This window comes from Gopherus flavomarginatus, chromosome 12 (assembly GCF_025201925.1).
Source record: "Gopherus flavomarginatus isolate rGopFla2 chromosome 12, rGopFla2.mat.asm, whole genome shotgun sequence".
In the NCBI taxonomy this organism is placed as follows: domain Eukaryota; kingdom Metazoa; phylum Chordata; order Testudines; family Testudinidae; genus Gopherus; species Gopherus flavomarginatus.
In genome coordinates, this window is record NC_066628.1 from 43,855,676 (window position 1) to 43,877,068 (window position 21,393).

Sequence of the window (21,393 nt, forward strand, 5' to 3'; positions counted from 1 at the left end):
ATACAGAACTCCTGGGTTCTATTCCTGGCAAACATCCAGAGCTATGGTAGTAAATACTAGGGGTGGAGGGGAAAGAGGAGAAATAGTTTTGGAAGGGGTATAAAACCTCATGTTTCATTTTAAGCCAATCTCTAGCTCTTAGAGGGTAGGAGAAGACTTCCTCAAGGAACAGGTGATCCTGCAATTTCTGGCTGCAAGATTTCCTGCATCTTGCTCTGCAGCATCTGGTGCTGGCCACTGTTGGAGAGGAAGATTCTGATCTAGATAGCCACACATCTGATGCAGTGTGGCAAACTTTGATCAGCCTCTCACTTCCTGTGCAGCCTTGGGCAGGTCGTTTAATTGTTCTGTGCTCGGTTTACCAATCTGTAAAGCAGGGCAGATACCCTGCTGGTCAGCGTGTGTGTCACATGTCCCCCCTCTGTGCCTAAGCCACAGAGAACATGGGCCTGTTACAACTTTCAGCTTGACAGCCTGAGTCTTGAGCTCAAGCTGTAAAGATTCATGTTGTTAGCTCTGAAGGTCCCTGGTTCAGTCCCTGGTGTTGGTCGAGATGGTGTCTGCCACGTAAGTGAGGGGCCTGTCCAGGATCCAGTCTGTTGGCCTTAAAAGCCTGGGATAATCTTCCTCTGTCTGGAGGATGTATATAACCCACTGATCAGTGTGTGTTCCTCGTTTTGCCTAAGCTAGAGGAAGTGAGACTGTCACAGCCTGCACAACACAGGAGACAGTGTAACAAACATTGATAGGTGGGTCTCAAATACTGTCCTCCTATTTGGATGGGGTGGGCAGGCATCAGTCACATGGTGGTGAACCTACAGCACTGGGAGATACTTGCGGGGAGAGAGTGCTATTATACTGTTAACTGAAGGACCTATCAGGGAATTTTTAAAGACACCAGTGACAAGTAGGCACCCAACCCTTATCGAAACTCACATCATGGGAGTTAATAAAATTCTGTATATGAGGAAGATTTTCAGTGGCAGTAAGCCTCATTGGTGTGTATATTATGTATGTCCAATACATACCACATAATGCTTAGTGCATGATTCATACGTTAGGGCCTGTCTACATTAAGGAAATTTGCACCAACATGGTTATGCCAATATAGCTAAGGCACAAACCAATGTAGACGCACTGCACCACTGTAAAAGGGGCTTGAACTTAACAGAGCCAGCCTCACTGATGCAAACCTCACATTGCATTAATGTGATGTGTTTACATTAGGGGGTTTGTGTTTGTGTAACAACACTGGTGCAGTTAATCTGGTGCACATTTCCCTAGCATAGACGGAGTTTAAGGTTGATGGTTGGGGCAGGGGAGGAGGGAGGTATAAAAGTGAGGAACATGTTTGTAGTCAATAGTGGTAATTAGTGACAAGCTCTTGTATGCACAAACAGGACAAGATGCCTTGGTCAGGAATAATATGATATCTTGAGGGGGAGAAGCTGAGAAAACATAGCTACTCTCCGTGACACTTGAAAACCCTGGTTCATTCATGTGAATCCCTTACAGTACTTATGTGCCAAGTTCTTCCTCTGAAGAAGAAGAGTTCAGTGAAGATGCACCTAATGCTGACCCATCACAGGTCCCTATCTGCATGGCCATCCTTAAACAAGTAAATTGTAACAATTTTGTGTGGATTGCCTTCCCATTGGTATCATTTCAGTAGAATCTTGTCGCATGTCATTGCTGACATACAGAGTGCTGCATGCATCCCATTAGATGAGCTGTCATGGGGCCATGCCAGGATTTTGAAATCTAATAACTGGGATACAAGAGGTGCTGTCTGAGCACGCTCAGCTTATGTGTAATTTTAAGCCCATCTGATACATGGTGTATGCAGCACTAGACGAGAGAATGTTCTCTCCAGTGAAATAGTCTAGCAACTAATCATTACGCTTATTAGAGTGGAACTTTTCCATCCTAAGCCATGATTTCTCAGCTGTTTCAAATCACTTATGGCTGAAACTTGATACATGAGATGTCAAGTTAAATGGCCATTTTAATTTATATATATGTATAATATTATGAAATGGTATAAATACATTTTAAAAACATTCAGTCACTTCAGAAAATTAAGTCTGGGCTCTTTTCAGCTCAGACGTCTCCACGCCTCCTTCCCAGCAGCTAAACCAAAAATGAAAGGTTGCAAGTTTCTGGTGTGTCAGTTGGTCTTGGTGTTTTGGAGGGAGAGAGAGATTTGAATAGAGACATTAGGCTCCCATGCTGCAAGCATTATACACTTGATTAACTTTGAAACCAGTGGGACTACTTATGATAGTAAAATTAAGTACATGTGTAAGTGTTTGTGGGAGCGGGCCGAAGAGTTGTATAGAACGTGTTTTCTCTTGCTATATGCCTGTAACCAGGCTAGAAGCATTGCTGTAATGTAATTGGCACCGAAGGCTGTGAAAGCCAGAAGGGGCTAAGCCATGACGGCTAGAATTTACTGGGAATGCAGTTACTTGTATCCCTCCATTCAGCAGTGTTGAGATGCTTCACCTCTTGTCATTGCCGCATGAGCAACACGACTTACCATCTGAAATTGACTCTCCTAAGCTGGGGGGACATAATGGTCTGAAATATTCATTGATCCAAGGGCAGAAGGGACCACTGTGATCATATAGGCTGTTCTCCCATGGAACACGAGCCATAGAACTCCCTCAAAATCATAATAAAAATTAGTAATCGTTTCCTGAAAAAATCCTTTACATTAGAAATAATAGTATTTGAAGTGTATGAATTCCAAGGCAGGAGAAGAATTATTTGGGTGCAGTTCAAAGGGAATTCACTAGAAGGGGTGGAATTATGTGCTGAAAAGGGAAACGTTAGGAGAAGCATTGAGAGTGAGACCTACCAGCTGGGTAGGTCTCTCTCAAGTGAAGGGTGGATGTTTTAGAACTTGGGACGTTTAAAATTAGTACAGACAAAGTATTGAACAGGGAACAATCCTGCACTGGCTGGGTGCTGGACTGGATAATTGATTAGATCTTCTCCATCTGTAATTTCTATGATTCCTCAAATTAAAAATCCACTGCTAGGTTAAAGAAAAGACCTTAAAGACAACTGGTTTTTCCTTTGTGACAGTGGAGGCTCTCCAGGAAGGTGCTCCAATCCTATGTTAATATGAAAAGGAGGAGGATGTGAAGCATATGTGGAAAATGAAATTGATGTTGAGCTGTGTGCTTTGGAAAGAGCCTACGCATATCCACTGTAGAGCTTTGTGGAAGTGTGGGATGAGGGAAGGAAAGAAGTGTGAATCTTGAATGCAAAATTCATTAGAAATACAGAATTTATAAGTAAAGTGGATTGTAAAACTGAATCTGATGGAGGCTTTTAAAAGGCCTCCATTAACCTCTCGTATTAGTGATTTGTCTCTGGGAGAATCATATGGGGTGGGGAGGCTGAGCAAATTGCATGTCACGGTGTATTGGATGTGTTAAAAGTAGTCAGGGGCAAACCTCAAAGTTTAGGCTCCATGGGCAAAAGTTGACAATTTTCCAAGCCTATTGGGGCAGAAAATTGGGCTGAAATCAGCCTCTTGGTGGTATTTTGGGAATACTCTTATGGGAGTGTGCCGCTCATGAGTCAGGGGACTGGCACAGCTGCCCCTGCAGAGATCCTTTCTTTGGAAGAGCTGCATTAGTAAATTACTAGCTGTGAAGGGGATGTGCCATAGTTGTGATATTAAATGTATATGTCAGAGAGTTCTTTCTCCGTTTTCTCTGGGGTGGTCCCCTAATAGTAGAGACACTGCTGGTGAGACGTGGGTCTCCTGAACCTCTAAGATTCAGTTTGCTTTTCGGATGAAGGTTCAGAGTGGGAGGGAATGTCCTATTTGAGGTGAAGTAGTTCATTGATCCCTAGTTAAAGGGATTTTTCTAATAGATTTCAGCAGAGATGAGAACCAATGGGCAGGTGTCTGTAGAGACGAGAACATTATGGGCCAAAAGACTTCAGCAGCTCCTGTTTAGGCACCTAATGAAGTGGGTCTGATTTTTCAAAATGCTCTTTATCCAGAAGCTCCCATTGCCATTGTGGATCTTGTGAAAAGCTGCCTCTAATCTAGTATTTTGATGCTTCCAGATTTTCAAGATCAGATTGACCCAAAGCTCTCGATCTGAAGTCATGGGGAAAGTTGGTTCTAGATTGGAATGGCGCATTGGCCCCTCCTTACAATGGCTTGAGGGTTTGGACACCTTTGATCTTAGAAACAATTCAGATCCAGCTCCTAATGGGCATAGTTAGTCCCTTCTCTAGAACAAACTCAACCCTACACCCCAGATGTTGAGCACTCTGAAAGTGGAGAGACATTCAGAGCTAAACTCAGGGCTCCGTTTTGTCTGGGATGTTTATACCGCAAGAAACCCACTTGCCATCAGAGGTGAGCTGTGTGCCTACAGGTTCAGAGCTCTGCCATCATTACAGGCCTGTGCCCACTTGGCCGTTTGACAAAGGAGGTTTCTTTCTCCCTTGCATCCTGAATAATAGAGAGCCATTTAGAGGAGACTGAGCCTTAAATGAGTGTGGGGCTTTTGTTCCTTTTTCGTATAATGCTTTATATACCCATTTGCCTGCAGCGTTAATATCATGCTCATTAAAGAAGCTGCAGATCAATTGCATGAAGAGAGGATGGGGTGGCCTGCCCTGTGTTTTTCGATCCGCAATAACGTGTGAGCCAACAATGGACTCACTGTTCTTTCAGCTGGTGATTAAATGCTTGGCTCATAAATACCAATGTTATATAACCTCCAAAATCAAGTAAGTAAATTGTGACCATATGGGAAGCTCTGTTTGGGAAGATTGGATACTTCCAAAGGAAAAAACAGGCTTTTCATCCAGCCTCAGTCCAAGCAGAAATAGTTCTTCTTCGAGTGATTGCTCATATCCATTCCAGTTAGGTGTGTGCGCCGTGCGTGCACATTCGTCGGAAAACTTTTACCCTAGCAACACAGTGGGCCGGCAGGTCGCCCCCTAGAGTGGCGCCGTCATGGTGCTCGATATATACCCCTGCCGGCCCACCCGCTCCTCAGTTCCTTCTTACCGCCCGTGTCGGTCGTTGGAACAGTGGAGCGCGGCTTAGCTGACCTCCACTTCCCTAGCTACTCATAGTTCTCATATATAGTTATGCAGTTATAATCCTTTTATATATATATTTGTATAGTTATACTTTTTTTTTCTTTGCTAACATAGTTTAGTAATAGTTAGCGGGGTTCAGGAAGTGGCCCCTTCCCTGCACCCGGTGCCGGAGCCCATGCATGGCTCACCGGGTTTTAAAATGGGCTCGGCCTGCCAGAAGCCGATGCCGAAGGGAGATCTACACGACTCCTGTTTGAAGTGCCTCAGGGAATCACACTTGACAGCTAAGTGCCCCATTTGCAAGGCTTTTAAGCCGAGAACAAAAAGGAGTGGGACTTTCACTTACCCCTCCACCTTTGGCACCGAGCGATGATCAAGCGGCTGGCAGAAGCGCCTCCTCAGCACCGGACCCCGCCGGTACTGCCAAGGCCTTTCGGCACCGGCCGTCGCCGGCACCGAAGTCGACTCAGCACCGCTCCCTTCCTCTGAGGTCGAGAAAGCCTACAATTCCTGCTGGTGCCTGACGGCTCCCCGGCACGTGCTGTGGTTGAGCCCCCTGCTCCTGCTGCTTCTGTGCCACCTGCATCGCAGCCAGAGAGCTCGTCTAAGTCGGATTGCCCGGCACCGACACCTGCAGAGGCACCGATGACATCGGCACCGTCGATTCCAGTCCCCCAGGGCCATTGAATCCAGTGCCTGACAGCTCCCTGGCACGCGCCGTGGTAGAGCTTACTGCTCCCGCTGCTTCTGTGCCAACTGCACCGCAGCCAGAGAGCTTGTCTAAGTCGGATCGCCCGGCACCGACGCCTGCTGAGGCACCGACGACGTTGGCACCGTCGATCCCGGTCCCACAAGGGCCGTCGAATCCGGTGCCTGACGGCTCCCCGGCATGCGCCGTGGTTGAGCTTACTGCTCCTGCTGCTTCCGTGCCAACTGCACCGCAGCCAGAGAGCTCGTCTAAGTCGGATCGCCCGGCACCGACACCTACCGAAGCTCTGACGACCTCGGTACCGTCGATCCCCGTCCCACGATGGCCGTCGAATCCGGTGCCTGACAGCTCCCCAGTATGCACTGTGGTTGAGCCTGCTGTTCCCTCCACGCCGGAGACATTACCAACGGCGAGGGATCTCATTGCCATGACAGAGTCGATGCTGCCTGACCCCGGCACCCCCGGTGCGGGTAATACAGTCTCTTCATATGACTGTCCTCTGTCAGCACAGCAGAGCGGCACCGTTCATGATCACAGTCCCGCAGACGCTCCAGGTCCCGTCGGCACACCCGACACCACTTGCAGTCCCGGTACTGTTTTCCTCATCGGTACTGGTCGCACTCGCCGCACCGGTCGGTATCCCGTTCGCCGACCCGCTACTATCGGCACCGTTCCGACTCCCGGCACCGCAACAGGTACCGTGACTCCTGTAGCCTCTCCCCGAGCCTCGAGATCTCAGTCGACCTCCCGGCACCGTTCTGGTTGCAGGTCTGGATCTCGTTCCAGGTACCGGTATGCCTCCCGGTGCCGGTCCCTGGTGCCGAGTTGGGCAAGGTCCGATAGAGTCAGAGACTGTGCCGATGCCTTTTTTTTTTTAGTACCTCCATGGCCATCCAGACACGCATCCGTGTCATCCCACATGCGCAGAACTTATGCTCAGGACCACGATTCTGATACGCTCCCTGACAACCTGAGGTGGAGGAGGTCCCAGAGGTAGAGGACCCGGTATGGGGCCCTCTAAGGGGTACGACTACTCGTCTGTCCGCTCTCCTCTCTGCTCACTAGTCTTTCAGTCTGTTAAGGAGAGGTATTGGCATGGCCAGTGGGCGCCAGCCCCGAAACCGAAGGAGGCTTGGCGAATGAACCTACTTGGCCGCCAGGTGTACTCTGCAGAGGCCCTGCAGCTCTGGGTAGCAAAGCAACAAGCCTTGCTTAGCTGCTATAATTATAGCACCTGGGTGAAGGTAGTTTAGTTTATGGAGTTTCTCCCTCAAAACTCCCGCCAAGAGTTCGCTGCCGTCTTGGAGGACGGGGGAAAAAGGTACCCAGAGCGTCCCTCCCGGCCTCGTTGGACGCAGCAGACTCAGCAGCCAGGACTCTGGCCTTTGGTGTCGCCATGAGGTGCATCTCATGGCTTCAGGTTTCAAACCTCCGGCCGGAGCTGCAGTATGCCATTCAGGATTTACCCTTTGTTGGTAAAGGCCTCTTCGCGGCAAAGACAGCCTCAGGCTGCGAAGCCTGATGGACAATAGGGTCCTAATACGCTCTCTCAGCATGCATATGCCAGCGACCAAATGCAGGCCTTTCTATCCCCAGCCGCCATACTCTGTGCCTAGCCAGAGACAGGACTTTGGCAAACGGCGAGGCCAAGGTGGTCGCAGATGAACGTCAGGACCCCTAAAGAGCCAAGGTCAAGGTCCCTCGCAATTACCACTGGGACCAAAGACGAACCTTCCAAGGTGCGCCTGAGGGCGGTGTACCAGTCACAGGCCGGGATCCCAATCCCGCTTTCTCCTGGCGTGGCCCCAGTTAATTTCAGATCACTGGGTCCTGCGCACGGTGGAGCATAGGTACCACCTCTAATTTGTTCCAGCCCTGTCCCCCTTCAGGGACCCCTCTCACGAGCAATTCCTCGTACAAGAGGTGCAGACGCCGACTGACGAAAGGGTCAAGGGGGTCTACTCCCGTTATGCCCTAGTCCCCCACTCGAACAGAGGTCTCAGACCTTCCTAGTCCTGCGTGGACTCAACCAGTTTAGGATAAGGTTGAAGTTCCGCATGGTATCCCTGGGAACCATTATTCCATCCTTGCCTCCTGGGGGCTACTATGCCGCCCTCAATATGAAGGACGTGTACTTTCGCAACGCCGTCTTCCCTCCGCACAGGAGATACCTCCGCTTTCTAGCCAACTGTCAGTACTTCTGGTTTATGGCCATAGTCGCTGCCTACCTTCGCTGATGTCGGATATGCGTTTTTCCGTATCTGGACGATTCGCTTATCCGAGGAGACTCCGAGACACAAACCACTCAGCACGTGGGCATCGTCACGGTCTTATTCACAGGTCTAGGCCTGATGATTACTATAGAGCAATCCACTCTGGTTCCCACGCAGATGTTGGACTTCCTAGGGGCTATCCTGGTCTCCGACCTAGCCGGAGCCTGCTTATCACAACTGCGGTTTTAGGTGATGGCAACAATCATCTGAGGTCCGCAGACTTTCCCAACGACCTCGGCTCGCACTTGTCTCAGTCTCCTGGGTCCATGGCTGCCCGCAAGTTTGTAACCAAACACGCCAAGCTCCGCCTCCGTCCTCTCCAAGTCCAGCTCACCTCGGCGTACCATCCGGACAGGGAGCCAATGGTCATGGTAGTCACCGTTCCCTCGACCACCTTAGGCTCCCTAGAGTGGTGGCTAACTCCCTCCCTGGTGTGGGCAGGGATGCGGTTCCATCCGCCCCAGCCCTCACTGCCCCTGACAACGGACGCGTCATCTCTCTGCTCGAGTGCTCATGGTCACCTCCGAGCTTAAGGCCTTTGGTCTTCTCGGGAGCTGTCATTCCACATCAATGCCCCAAAAATGAGAGTAGTCCGCCTGGCGTGCCAGGGGTTCCAGCGGCAGCTGCGAGGCTGTGATATCTCGGTGTTTACAGCCAACACAACGGCCATGTGCTTCATAAATAACCAGGGAGGGACATGGTCCTCCCCCCCTTTTGTCAGGAGGCCATCCATTTCTGGGACTTTTGCATGCCCCACTCGATGGAGCTGGTGACGTCCTTTCTCCCAGGCGTTCGGAACGCCTTGGCGCTTTGACTCAGCAGGTCTTTCCTGTCTTACGAGTGGTCACTCTGCCCCATGTGAGGCATTCTGCTTTCCAGAAGTTGAGATTTTTCCTCACATAGACCTGTTCGCTCACCGCGAGAGCAGAAAATGCCAGATGTTCTGCTCCTTCCAAGGTCTCTCCTCGGGATCGATCTTGGACGCATTCCTGATGCCGTGGAAAGGCCAACTCCTTTATGCCTTCCCACTGTTCCCACTGGTTCATTAGGTCCTACTCAAACTCCGCAGGGGCAGAGCGCGCATCATCATGATCACTCCAGTGTGGTCCAGGCAGCACTGATATACCACGTTGCTCGGCCTGTCAATAACCGACCCAATTACCCTGCCACCCCACCCAGGCCTCATCACTCAGGGCCACGACAGGCTTCGTCACCCGGACCTGCAGCCTCTTTGCCTCACGGTGTGGCTGCTGCGTAACTGAGCCGGGGTGACAGGAAGCCTTCCACCTGGTCAACGTACCGGGCCGAGTGGAAGTGTTTCTTCTACAGGTGCAATACGCTTGATCTTGCTCCTACTGAGGTCTCGATCCCCTCTATTTGGCCTGCCTCTGGCCTTCAGCGGCAGGACCTGGCGGTATCATTGCTGAGGGTACACTCGGCAGCCATCTCTACCTTCCAGCCAGGCTAAGGTGGACGTTCCGTGTTCTCACACTCTATGGGTTCGAGGTCCCTCAAGGGCTTGGAGCGCTTGCACCCTCGGGTGTGCCGCCCAGCCCCAACCTGGGCCTCAACCTAGTTTTAACCAGACTTATGTCTCCCCCATTCGAGCCGTTCGCGACCGGCCCTCTGCTATACTTATCTTGGACGACAACTTTCCTTGTAGCTGTTACATCGGCCAGACGAGTCTCCGAGCTCAGAGCTCTTACGGTGGTTCCGCGGTACACTAGGTTTCACAAAGACAAGGTGCAGTTATGACCGCACCCGGCTTTCCTCCCTAAGGTGTTTTCAGCCTTTCATGTTACCCACAGCTCAACGCAATGGGTGCAACAATTGCACTCCCTGGACATCTGTAGAGTGCTCGCATTTATATTGCGCTGACAGAACCATTTCGTAAGGTGCCCCAGCTCTGTCACGGTAGCAGACCAAAGGGAAGGCTTGCTTGTTTTCGTCTCAGAGGATCTCATCTTGGGTGATGGCGTACATTCGCACTTGTTATGATTTGGCTCATATTTCCCCAAGCCACATCACCGTGCATTCTACCAGGGCTCAGGCTTCATCTGCCGCCTTGCTGGCTCGTGTTCCTACCCACGAGATCTGTCGCGCAGCTCCATTGGTCCTCGGTCCATACCTTTGCTTCGCAGTATGCCCTGGTTCAACAGTCAAGAGATGCTGTAGCCTCTGGCTCAGCAGTTTTCATTCTGCCACATTTCACTCCGACCCCACCGCCTACGTAAGGCTTGGGATTCACCTAACTGGAATGGATATGAGCAATCACTCGAAGAAGAAAAGACGGTTACTCACCTTTGTAACTGTTGTTCTTCGAGATGTGTTGCTCATATCCATTCCACACCCGCCCTCCTTCCCCACTGTCGGAGTAGCCGGCAAGAAGGAACTGAGGAGCCGGTGGGCCGGCAGGGGTATATATCGAGCACCATGACGGCGCCACTCTAGGGGGCGACCTGCCGGCCCACTGAGTTGCTAGGGTAAAAGTTTTCCGACGAATGTGCACGCGCGGCGCGCACACCTAACTGGAATGGATATGAGCAACACATCTCGAAGAACAACAGTTACAAAGGTGAGTAACCGTCTTTTACTTAATTTGCTGTTTGTCTGTCTGTCTCTACTGCCCTGGGTCCCAGCCTTCTCAGGGAACTGAACAAGTTCATGAAATTAATGTCTGATCCAAAGTCTTCCCATTTACTTCAGTGGAGTTTGGATCATGTCCTGAGACTTCTGCTGTATCCCCACTCCATGGCCCTGGATCTTGGGAGCTTTATTGTGCACTGGAGCATTTGCACTTGACTGGGCCAAGACTATAATCAGGGTCCAGCACGAAGACTCTTTATCTAGGGGCCTGATCCGAACAGGGGCTCAGTACACACAACCAGTCCCCTCCAGCAGAAGTCAAATTCCCAGCAGTAGGAATCTTGCCATTTTGCATCCTCTCCAAGACCCGCTCCCCAAGCTTTTCCTTCTCTGTCTCCCTCCTCCATTGAAAATTGCAGTCCAGTGTCTTTCATCACAATCTGCATCCTTGAAATGCTGTTAAACAATGCCTTTCTAGCGCAGGAAAGCGATGATAGGTAAGGGAGAACAGAACTGTTTACAACTGAGAGTTGATTGAGAGACAGGGAGATACCTGTGGCAGTAGCAGCAGAGGAGAGAAGGCTTTCATGCCAGTAGCAGTGAGATTGTAGGAAAAGACTGCTAGATGATGAGCAATGGATGTGGGGACTAAGAAGAGGCAAGGGGCCTAACTCCGCACTGCTCTGCATCTTGTGTGGTTACTTGCTGCCTGTGCAGAATGGATGTAAAGTGCTGCTGTTGTGATTTGGTAGCATTGTATGCCCACTCCACCAGGTGTAAATGGTGACACAAGGTGCATGGCTGTGGGGAATGTGCATTGGGCTGGAACATGTCCACACCGAGAGCAGGCAAACAAGTTGCACAAAGGCAGGTTCCTAGAACGGTGAAACTGCATCAGGCACCTGGGAAGGGATGTGCTGCCAGTCCCTACTTCCAGTCAAAGTGGTCAGCTCACCTGGCCCTGGAGAGCCATATAGCCAAGGGGAGCACCTGTGTACTGGGACACCCAGCCAGGAGAAATAGTGAGCTGCCACCATCTGCTTGTGTGACAGCTCTGGGGGATGCTCCACCAGCAACTCAGGTGCTGCAAACAGACACCCACCTGCCAGAAATAGGTAGCTACCCCATTGTCTCTATTCACCTCTCTGGAGTAGTAGTTTTATACACAGAGAGGTGGGAGAAGATCCGTTGGAGAGTGTGTCAAAGAAATATCCTTAGAGAAAGAAAAGATCTGAATGTCCTCTCCTGGGCTCTGTGATGTGCATTCTGATGGCGGGGGTGGTGCTGTAAACATTTTCTCCATATTCATTAATTGATATTCTGGGCCAGACTCATTCCTGGTGGAAAGCCGCTGATTTCAGTGGTGTGACAGCTGGGGTGAATTTGGACCCTCTGTCTGTATCCTGAGTTGTAATCAGCCATTGGAGAGGTGGCACACCACAAACCATCTTCTTACCTTTCCAACTCTGCCCATGAGAGTCAAGGAGTTTTACCAGAGACTTCAGTAGGAGCAGAGTTAGGCCAATGCTGAGCGCTTTATGCCACCGTTCCCGTTGTGCTTTGAAATCTTTGGCTGGACAGTTCTGTATGATTAATTGGATTAATACTAGTGCACAGCAGGACTTCTGAATTCACATTTCTGTGTTGAATGCAACTGTATCTTTGTCACACTTGGGAATGATATACCAGTAAAGCAATGATGAAATGAGTCCATATTCCAGAGCTGAATAACAATCGCACAAAAACCACCCATGGCAAAACCAGTGCTGGGGCCTCTCGTGTTTCCAAACTGACATTCACCCCCTACACCACCCGGCTAGTCTCTACAATGGTGATATATTCTAAACTCTAATTATCACTTTCTTTTGCTGAATATGGAAACGATGGTTTTCTGTTTTTGTAGGTTGATGTAACGCAGTGGGTAGTGGCACATATTGCAGTAGCCAGGAAAATAAGTTGTTACCTCTCTCTGCTCAGTAGTTATGTGTTAGCATCAGCGTTTGGGGATTGCTAAGTTTCTCCATGCTCAACGGGCAAACAAACACTTTCAGCCTGAATTACTATTTGGTTTTGATTGCAAAAAGAGTGACGCAAGAGAGAACCGAAGTAAAGTCTCCGTGGGAGGGTGCACACTGACAGTCTGTGTCGCTCTGAACACAAAATAGATGCCTGCTTCTCTAGACAGTACAGTCCGCAGAATTTTAAATGTGCTTTAGCCAGGAAACGGGGATGTGAGCACATCTCTGCCCACAAGTAATCCCTAGCTAAATGCACTTCGTGAACATTAAGTAAAGACTTATTTGCTGGGGCAGAAATACTGTGTGAGATTCCTGACTGCTGCTTCAGCCCCTTTATGCCAAGTAAAAGGGCTGGAGTGGCATAAAGGGGTTTGAAAAGCCTGGGATCCAGCTGGGAGGAGGCTTCCTGCTCCACAGGAGCACAGCTGTAAAGATGCCTTCTGAGGACCTTGGCAAGCTCTGGTTTAGGTTGTATTCCAGTTCCAGGTGTGGGACAGGCGGGGTGTGTCGTAGGCAGAAACACGCACACAACCCTACCGAGATTCTGGGCAAATAGGACCCCAGAGCGGTCATTACACAGGAGGCCACACATGAGCTTTGAAGCCAGCTTAGCCCTCCCTCTCTTTGAGCTATCTTTGTCTCCCCCGCCCCCCTTACAGTTGCAGCACAGAATCTTGCTCAAGCTGTTGACTGTCCTATTACATCACCCACATCCTTTTGCTGCATTGTGCATCTTCTACTGAACACCAGAGATGTTGAATAAGGTTGTTGGCAGTGTGCGTATTTGCTCAGTGTGGTGGCTATGGCCCTTTGATGAACCCATTGACCTGCCTGAGATTGTAAAACTTGCACCTGCCTTAGATGGAAATACTAATAAAAAAGGTGGAGAGCAGCAGCAGCAAAGACTTTGGCCAGCCCACACCGCTGCTTGTAGCCATTGGTGTTCTGTGGCACGAGGCATGAGAACCAGTTGACATTTTTCCTCGGAAATCTTTTGTTCAGTGAAGAGCAGCTGTCTGAGCTAAACCGAAGTGTCACCAAAAATAATTCACTTCAAAATTTGTTACTGAAAAATTTTGTCATGAAAACTTTCATTTTTAAATGAAAAATTTTATCTGGATTTTTGAAAACAAAAATAAAAGTTTTTGGAGGGGAAGGATGGAATTTTTCTCCATTTCCTACTTTGACTCCCCAGTGAGAGTGAGGCGGAAATGGAGGGATAGTAAGAAAAGGAGAGAGAGGTTGAGGAGAGAAAGGAGCTCTCCGCTTCCCCACCCCACTTATACAAGCATGGTAATGAAAGTGCAGCGACTGTGATGCTGGATCTCAAGGAGTGTGCGGAAGGCTCAAAAAACCCTGCCAGGCTACTAGATGGTCACCCAAAATGGCCCAGTGCTCTGCATCACAGCAAGTAAATACATGATGCTCACTTGATCAGCATGTTTGAAGCAGCTTGGAATGATTACCCAACAGCCTACGTGTGCCTGAAAGCACAAGGTTCAGGCTTGAGGATGTTAGCCAAAAACAAAGTGATCCAAGAACCCAGAGAGGCCAGTGCTGTTATACTGTATTTCTTTTGTTCAGCCCTGGCACCGTGCTGGTACAGATGTTTTTGGATTATGAAGCTGCAAAAATGCAGCAAGTTAGGGGAAAGGTCCACAGCTTGGCTTTTGGCTAGTGCATAGTGCTTTCTTCCCTCTTGTAAGGTCAGGAGAGGGGGTGAGTTCTACTGCACTTCGATTATGTGGGAATGTAATACTCAAGCATGAATAATAATGGGAGGCTGTAATTGCTTTGAAGGCGGGTAGCACACCGTTTATTGTCAGTGGCTTATCACAGGAGAATTAGAGTTGCAATGCAGAATAAGATCCAGGTGTCTCCCTTAAAAGGGCCTTTTTTCCAGCTGTAGTAACGTAGCCTGGATGCTGACAGCCATATGTGCGTTGCCTGTGCTGAGCATTATACTAGCATTTGTGTGATTTTTTTTTTTCTTTTTTGTTCCAGTTTTTGTAAATGCATGTTGATTGCTGGTGAGTGGTGCTAGCTCGACAGTCCTCCACCGTGGCCACAGAACAGGCCTCAGAGTGGACAGTGGAAGTGCATGCTTCCCCTAACACAGTGCCATACTGACATGCTTCGAACCTGCCTGGGATGTACAGTACCTTCCTTTTTAACCTGTGTAAACTTGATTTTAAACATTAGCTTTAATACAAGTTTTTATATTTGTCAGTGTAAAAGCCTGAGTAATGCAAAATCCACTCCCCCACGAGCTTACTCATCCACAAATGTTTTCACTTTCTAATCCCACAGAACCAAGGGTTCATCCAGAGAGAAAACTAGGCATATTATATAGCAGCTATATGATGCTGCTGTGCAACAGGTTTGTTTGCAAATACAGGCCAATTATCCCTTTACCAGGTATTTAGGGCCTGATTTTTAAGACAAGTTAGACACAAAATTCCATATGCCTAATTTGTGAGTGCAAGTGCTTTTATTGAGCATGCAAATTGGGAAATTGTGTGCTCAAAAAGATAATAAATTAATACTGTACATATTCAATCATGATAACTGCATATGCAAATTAGTCACACAGTTGTAAGCCCAAACTGTCTGAAAATCTGCCCCTCTATTTGTTATAGTAACAATTAAAAAACAAACAAACATTGCAAGCTTATAATAGCTAGGATTCTCTGAATATTAGTTAAATCTGTTGTCTGCTGTAGCTAGTGTGATCATTTTGGTATACAATACAAGTTTAGCATTCTCCTTTTGAAACTCTGTGTTAAACCTTCGCTAGCACCAACTGCTGCAGATTAGGAACACAGTTGTTAGTGATGTGGTGCCGTAAATGTACATGTCATTTACAGCAGAGAAAATGCATGTCCTGAAGAGCTGGAAAGGTATGAATGTGTGGATCACAGGTTGAGACACAGTGGGAATGCTTCATGATCAGGTGGGTTTTCATGAGATTTCTGAAGGTAGAAATGGAGGATGCTCAGTATATGTTAATTGACAGCTAATTCCAAAGGGAAGTGAGTTAAGAGATAGATAAGGGAGCAGGCCATCGGGAGAGGGAAGGGCTACCGGACTTTCTGACAATCAAAGGGAGTTCATATTGCCCCAGTCAGGCGGAACTCACTGCCTCATGATAGTCTCAGACTGATCTTCAGGATCCTGCTGCTCCAGCCTGGTAACACTCCCCACAGTCAGTCACACTGGGCCTAGGCACAGAAGGCCCCAGCTTGGTAGTACTCCCACCTGAGAAGTCGCACTGGCCCATGGTTTGGGCTCATGTTTTTTCCCTTTTCTCTTTTCAGATGAGCAACAAAAGGTCCAATAGCTTCCGCCAAGCCATACTGCAGGGGAACAGGAGGCTGTGCAGCAAGGCACTGCTGGAGGAGTCGGGACTAAGCCTGTCCCAGAGGCTAATTCGACACGTTGCGTATGAAACTCTGCCACGCGAGATAGACCGGAAGTGGTACTACGATAGTTATACCTGCTGTCCTCCGCCCTGGTTCATGATTGCAATCACCATTGTAGAGGCAGGTATCTTACTGCACCACTCCTGGAAACCCCTCTCAGATTACAAGCAAGTGTGGGGAGACTTTTACCTGACAAGAAAATGCTCCTGCCTCTCTTGAAGCCGCATTGCCCCTGGGACCACACTCGGTGCTCATTTGGTGATCTGCGTGAATAGGCTGCAGGGTGAAACCAGCACATTCACTTTCACATTTAAATTGGAGATTTGTGGAAGTGTAGGTCATTCATCTGCTGCTTACCACTCCATGAGCTTCTGGTGTGATACCTCAGTGTGGCTTCAAAGTTCTGCTTAAGTTAGTTGTCTGTGGGCCGCTAGGCAAAGAGTGGAGCCAGTGGCCCAGTCAGCTGTCTGGAAAACCTAAAACCTCTTGTGCCTTTGGTTCAAATCGCCTTTGAGCTAGATAAATTTTGGTTTCTATGGAGCTTACTAACGTGGGGATCTTTAGAAGGAGACCATACAAAGCAAGGTTCTGCATGGATGCTAAAGACTCTGGTACCTTTCATAAGGGGTAGGTGCTTGCCTTGTCATTCTTCAATAAAACATTTCCCTACCCTCAGCTTTCCTCACTTCCTTGCTCATGATGACTGCATTTCAGTGATGCTATCCAGCTGCAGTTTGTCAGGTGCCTTTGGGTCCTTTGCAGTGAAAGGTTGTATGTAGATTTAAAATAATTTTGGTTTGTTTTTGAGGGTTTTGTAAAGTGTATCTTAACTGTAGTTTGTTAGTTCCTCAGAGCAGGAACCTTGTAATCACGTATGTTTGTAAATGCTAGTATGCTCATAGTGCTGTCTAAGCATGTTGTAGTAGCTGGGGGAACCTATTGTACAAGTTGGATGTTGAATTGTAGCTTATTTCAGTGGAGCGATGGGTTCATTTAACCGAGCAATCTCCCTGCTTTTCTAGGTTGCCTTTTTTCTTTACAACGGAGTGGCATTAGACAGATTTGTGCTGCAAGTCACCCATCCTTTATACCTGAAGAACTCGTTAGTGTATCATCCTCAGCTCCGTGCTCAGGCTTGGAGGTACCTAACCTACATATTCATGCATGCCGGGTGAGTACGTCACAAATTTCAGAGGTTCCCCACAGCTGAGTTTCCAGAGAGAGAGCGAGATTGACTTGAAACAGTTCAGAATTGGATTTTATAAAAAGATGTTTTCAGTTGCAAACGGCCATTCTGTGAAGGAGAATAAATTGCTTGCTGTTGAGGGACATGGTAAAATATTGGGCTGTTGTTCAGATGGGATACCTTCAAAGTCCTTGTACTGGAGGAAATGGCACTAGTGATTCGATAGGTGGTGCTTGTCTCTCACTACTGAGCCAGTGACCTGACATACACATCTGGGGCTATGTAGCTCTGCGCTTCCCCAACTGTCCATTTGCCCAGTTTCCCCCAAGTACACCTGGGTGCATAATGGAGAAGAAATCTGCAAAAATGTAGCTGAATTTTATACCAAATTTGCCACATTTGGCTGTGAGATGAAATCTGGTCTTGTGGCTACAGTACTGGACTGGGATTCAAGAGGTCTGCGTTCTAGTCCTGACTCTGCCACAGACAGCCTGTGTGAGTTGCTTTGTCCCTCTGTGCCTATAATATATAATTACTTAGTAATATTTTGCTATCTTATTATACTTGGTGGCATCTAGAGGCCCCAAATCAAGATCAGAGTCTCATTTTGCTAGGCACTATACAAACACACAGTATGAGACAATTCTTACCCTGAAGAGGCAACAAGACTAGCAGACAATCAGAGGGGAAACTGAGGCATAGAATGAAGGTACTTGCCCAAAGTTACACAAGAAGTCTGCAAGCCCAGCTGGGAACAGAATCCAAGTCTTATGAATCCCTATTCCCTGCCTCTACCCCACAGGAGTTTTATGAGGCTTGCTTAATTGGTATTTGTGAAGTGCTCAGATGCCAGAGTGATGAATGAGCACCACAAAAAAGGCTGTAAATGGCTGAAATGTCCATGCTGCTTTTGTGTGTGTGCAGGCCAGTGATCTCTATCTTTGCAAATGTCTGGATAGATAAGTTGTGGTTTTTCCCTAAATTTTTCATAGGAAAAATCACCATGACAAACTTCTCTGCAGTAGTTTATAATTTGAACCTTACAAGGAAATGGCTAGAGACTCTTCCTCCCCACCCCCTTAAATGAAAGATTAGATTTCCATTCATCAGTGGTGACCATTAAAATGCTGAAAAAATCCATCTGATGTTCCTAATTTGCCAGTGAATAGCTCCCTAAACATGCCTCTACTCAGCTCACAATTGGTCTTATGCATAAGATCTCACCCAGATCTTTCAAGTAAACATCAAGTAAATTTCCTAGGAGGAGCCAGTTTTGTTCGAAAGACAGGGCAAAAAAGAAAAAGTTAGAAGAAATTTCCTGTGTCTCCTGCATGCCATGACCTTCCAAAAACGGCCTTGCCCCAACACATCTCCAGCTTGAGGGTGGTAAGGGCAGATGGTAGGGGGCAGAGGAAGAGACACTTCCGCTGGACAGGACACAGACCACACATGCAAAATGTGAAGTGGAAAGGTCCATCTTTGAGGAACTCAAGTGAGGATGAGGGGAAAATTGGCCTTATAACAGAAAGTTACTCTCAACCTTAACTATTGAGCAGCAACCAAGGGCTTGTCTTCACTGTCAAAATTATATAGTGATATAAAGGTATAATTAATGCCCATGAGCTATCCTGAGGTAAAAACTGAAGCAATGTCTACACTACTGGTGCTGCAGCCGCACAGCTACAGTGCTTCAGTTGTGCTCCTATAGTGCCATAGTGTAGACACTTCCTACAGTGACAGAAGGGGGTTTCCTATTGCTATAGTTAATCATCTCCTCCGAGAGGCGGTAGCTAGGTTGAATTCTTCTATCATCCTAGTGGCATCTACAGTGCGGGTTAGTCAGTTTATTTATGTAGCTCCAGGCTGTGGATTTTTTACACTCCTGAGCAATGTACCTAGCTGACATAACCTTAGTCCCAGATTTGGACCTTAGCGTCCAAGATATGGGGGTTAGCATGAAAACCTCCAAGCTTAGTTACCAGCTTGGACCTGGTACTTGCTGCCACCACCCAAAAAATTAGAGTGTTTTGGGGCACTCTGGTCCCCCTGAAAAACCTTCCCTGGGGACCCCAAGACCCAAATCCCTTGAGTCTCACAACAAAGGGAAATAATCCTTTTTCCCTTCCCCCCTCCAGGTGCTCCTGGAGAGATACACAGACACAAGCTCTGTGAACCCAAACAGAGTGAATCTCCCTCTCTGTTCCCAATCCTGAAAACAAAAAGTACTTTCCTATTCCCCCCAGAGGGAATGCAAAAATCAGGCTAGCAATCCAACACACAGATCTCCCCGATTCCTTCCTCCCACCAATTCCCTGGTGAGTACAGACTCAATTTCCCTGAAGTAAAGAAAAACTCCAACAGGTCTTAAAAGAAAGCTTTATATAAAAAGAAAGAAAAATAAGTACAAATGTTCTCTCTGTATTAAGATGATACAACACAGGGTCAATTGCTTAAAAGAATATTGAATAAACAGCCTTATTCCAAAAGAATACAAATCAAAGCACTCCAGCACTTATATTCATGCAAATACCAAAGAAAAGAAACCATATAACTTACTATCTGATCTCTTTGTCCTTACACTTGGAAACAGAAGACTAGAAAAAAGAAACTACTTCTCCAAAGCTCAGAGAAAGCAGGCAGACGGAAAACAAAGACAAAAGACACTCAATTCCCTCCACCCAAAGTTGAAAAAATCCGGTTTCCTGATTGGTCCTCTGGTCAGGTGCTTCAGGTGAAAGAGACATTAACCCTTAGCTATCTGTTTATGACACGCCCCCCAAATTGCAGACAGTGGGGAAGCTCACTGGCGGCGATTTCCTTCTAGAACTTGAAAATAAACAGATTAATACAACACATGCACCTTTACATATACTACTAAGTATATAACTAACAGACTTCTACATTTTAAGAACACTTTTTAACTACTGAATTCTGGGAAACTCTCACGGGAGAGTGCATCAGCAACTTTATTAGAAGCTCCTGTGATGTGTTGAATTTCAAAATCAAAATCTTGGAGAGCTAAACTCCAACGAAGAAGTTTCTTGTTGTTCCCCTTGGCAGTATGAAGCCACTTTAGTGCAGCATGGTCAGTTTGTAGTTGGAACCGCCGTCCCCAAACATATGGGCGTAGCTTTTCCAGGGCGTACACAATGGCATAGCATTCCTTTTCACTGACTGACCAGTGACTTTCCCTCTCAGACAGTTTCTTGCTGAGAAACACGACAGGATGGAAGTTGTGATCTGTTGCTTCCTGCATGAGCACTGCTCCTATACCACGCTCAGATGCATCTGTGGTTACTAGGAATGGCTTGTCAAAATCCGGGGCCCTGAGCACAGGGTCCGACATGAGCGTTGCCTTAAGTTGGGTAAAGGCCTTTTGACACTCATCAGTCCACTTAACTGCATTTGGCTGGGTCTTTTTGGTCAGGTCGGTCAGTGGGGCAGCGATTTGGCTGTAGTGTGGTACAAATCGCCTGTAGTATCCGGCCAAGCCTAAGAAGGATTGGACCTGCTTCTTGGACCGTGGGACAGGCCACTTTTGGATAGCATCTACCTTGGCCTGTAGGGGGTTTATGGTTCCTCGACCCACCTGGTGCCCCAGGTAAGTCACTCTGTTTTGGCCTATTTGACACTTTTTGGCCTTAACAGTTAGTCCTGCCTGCCTGATGCGCTCAAAGACCTTTTCCAGGTGTAGTAGGTGTTCGGGCCAGGAGTCTGAAAAAATGGCCACATCATCCAGGTAGGCAACTGCAAATTCTCCCAGTCCAGCTAGTAGACCATCTACCAGCCTCTGGAAGGTGGCGGGTGCATTTCGAAGGCCGAAAGGAAGGACATTGAATTCATACACCCCCGCATGGGTGACGAATGCTGACCTCTCCTTGGCAGGTTCATCTAGTGGTACTTGCCAGTACCCCTTGGTTAAGTCTATTGTAGAGATGAACTGGGCACGTCCCAACTTTTCCAATAGCTCATCGGTGCGTGGCATTGGATAGTTGTCCGGACGAGTTACCGCATTTAGCTTACGGTAGTCCACGCAAAAGCGTATTTCCCCATCTGGTTTGGGTACCAGAACCACTGGAGATGCCCATGCACTGGTAGATGAGCGGATTATACCCAT

General features: G+C 47.9%; 1 protein-coding gene across 1 annotated transcript in view; it reads left to right on the top strand.

Moving 5' to 3' along the window:
• RHBDL3 (rhomboid like 3) overlaps positions 1-21,393 on the top strand; it is a 134,708-nt gene that overhangs the window by 77,725 nt on the left and 35,590 nt on the right. The window contains exons 4-5 of the mRNA XM_050920793.1: positions 15,986-16,210; positions 17,113-17,261. Of these exons, the coding sequence (XP_050776750.1) occupies positions 15,986-16,210; positions 17,113-17,261 (374 nt within the window). The remainder of the gene's footprint in view (positions 1-15,985; positions 16,211-17,112; positions 17,262-21,393) is intronic.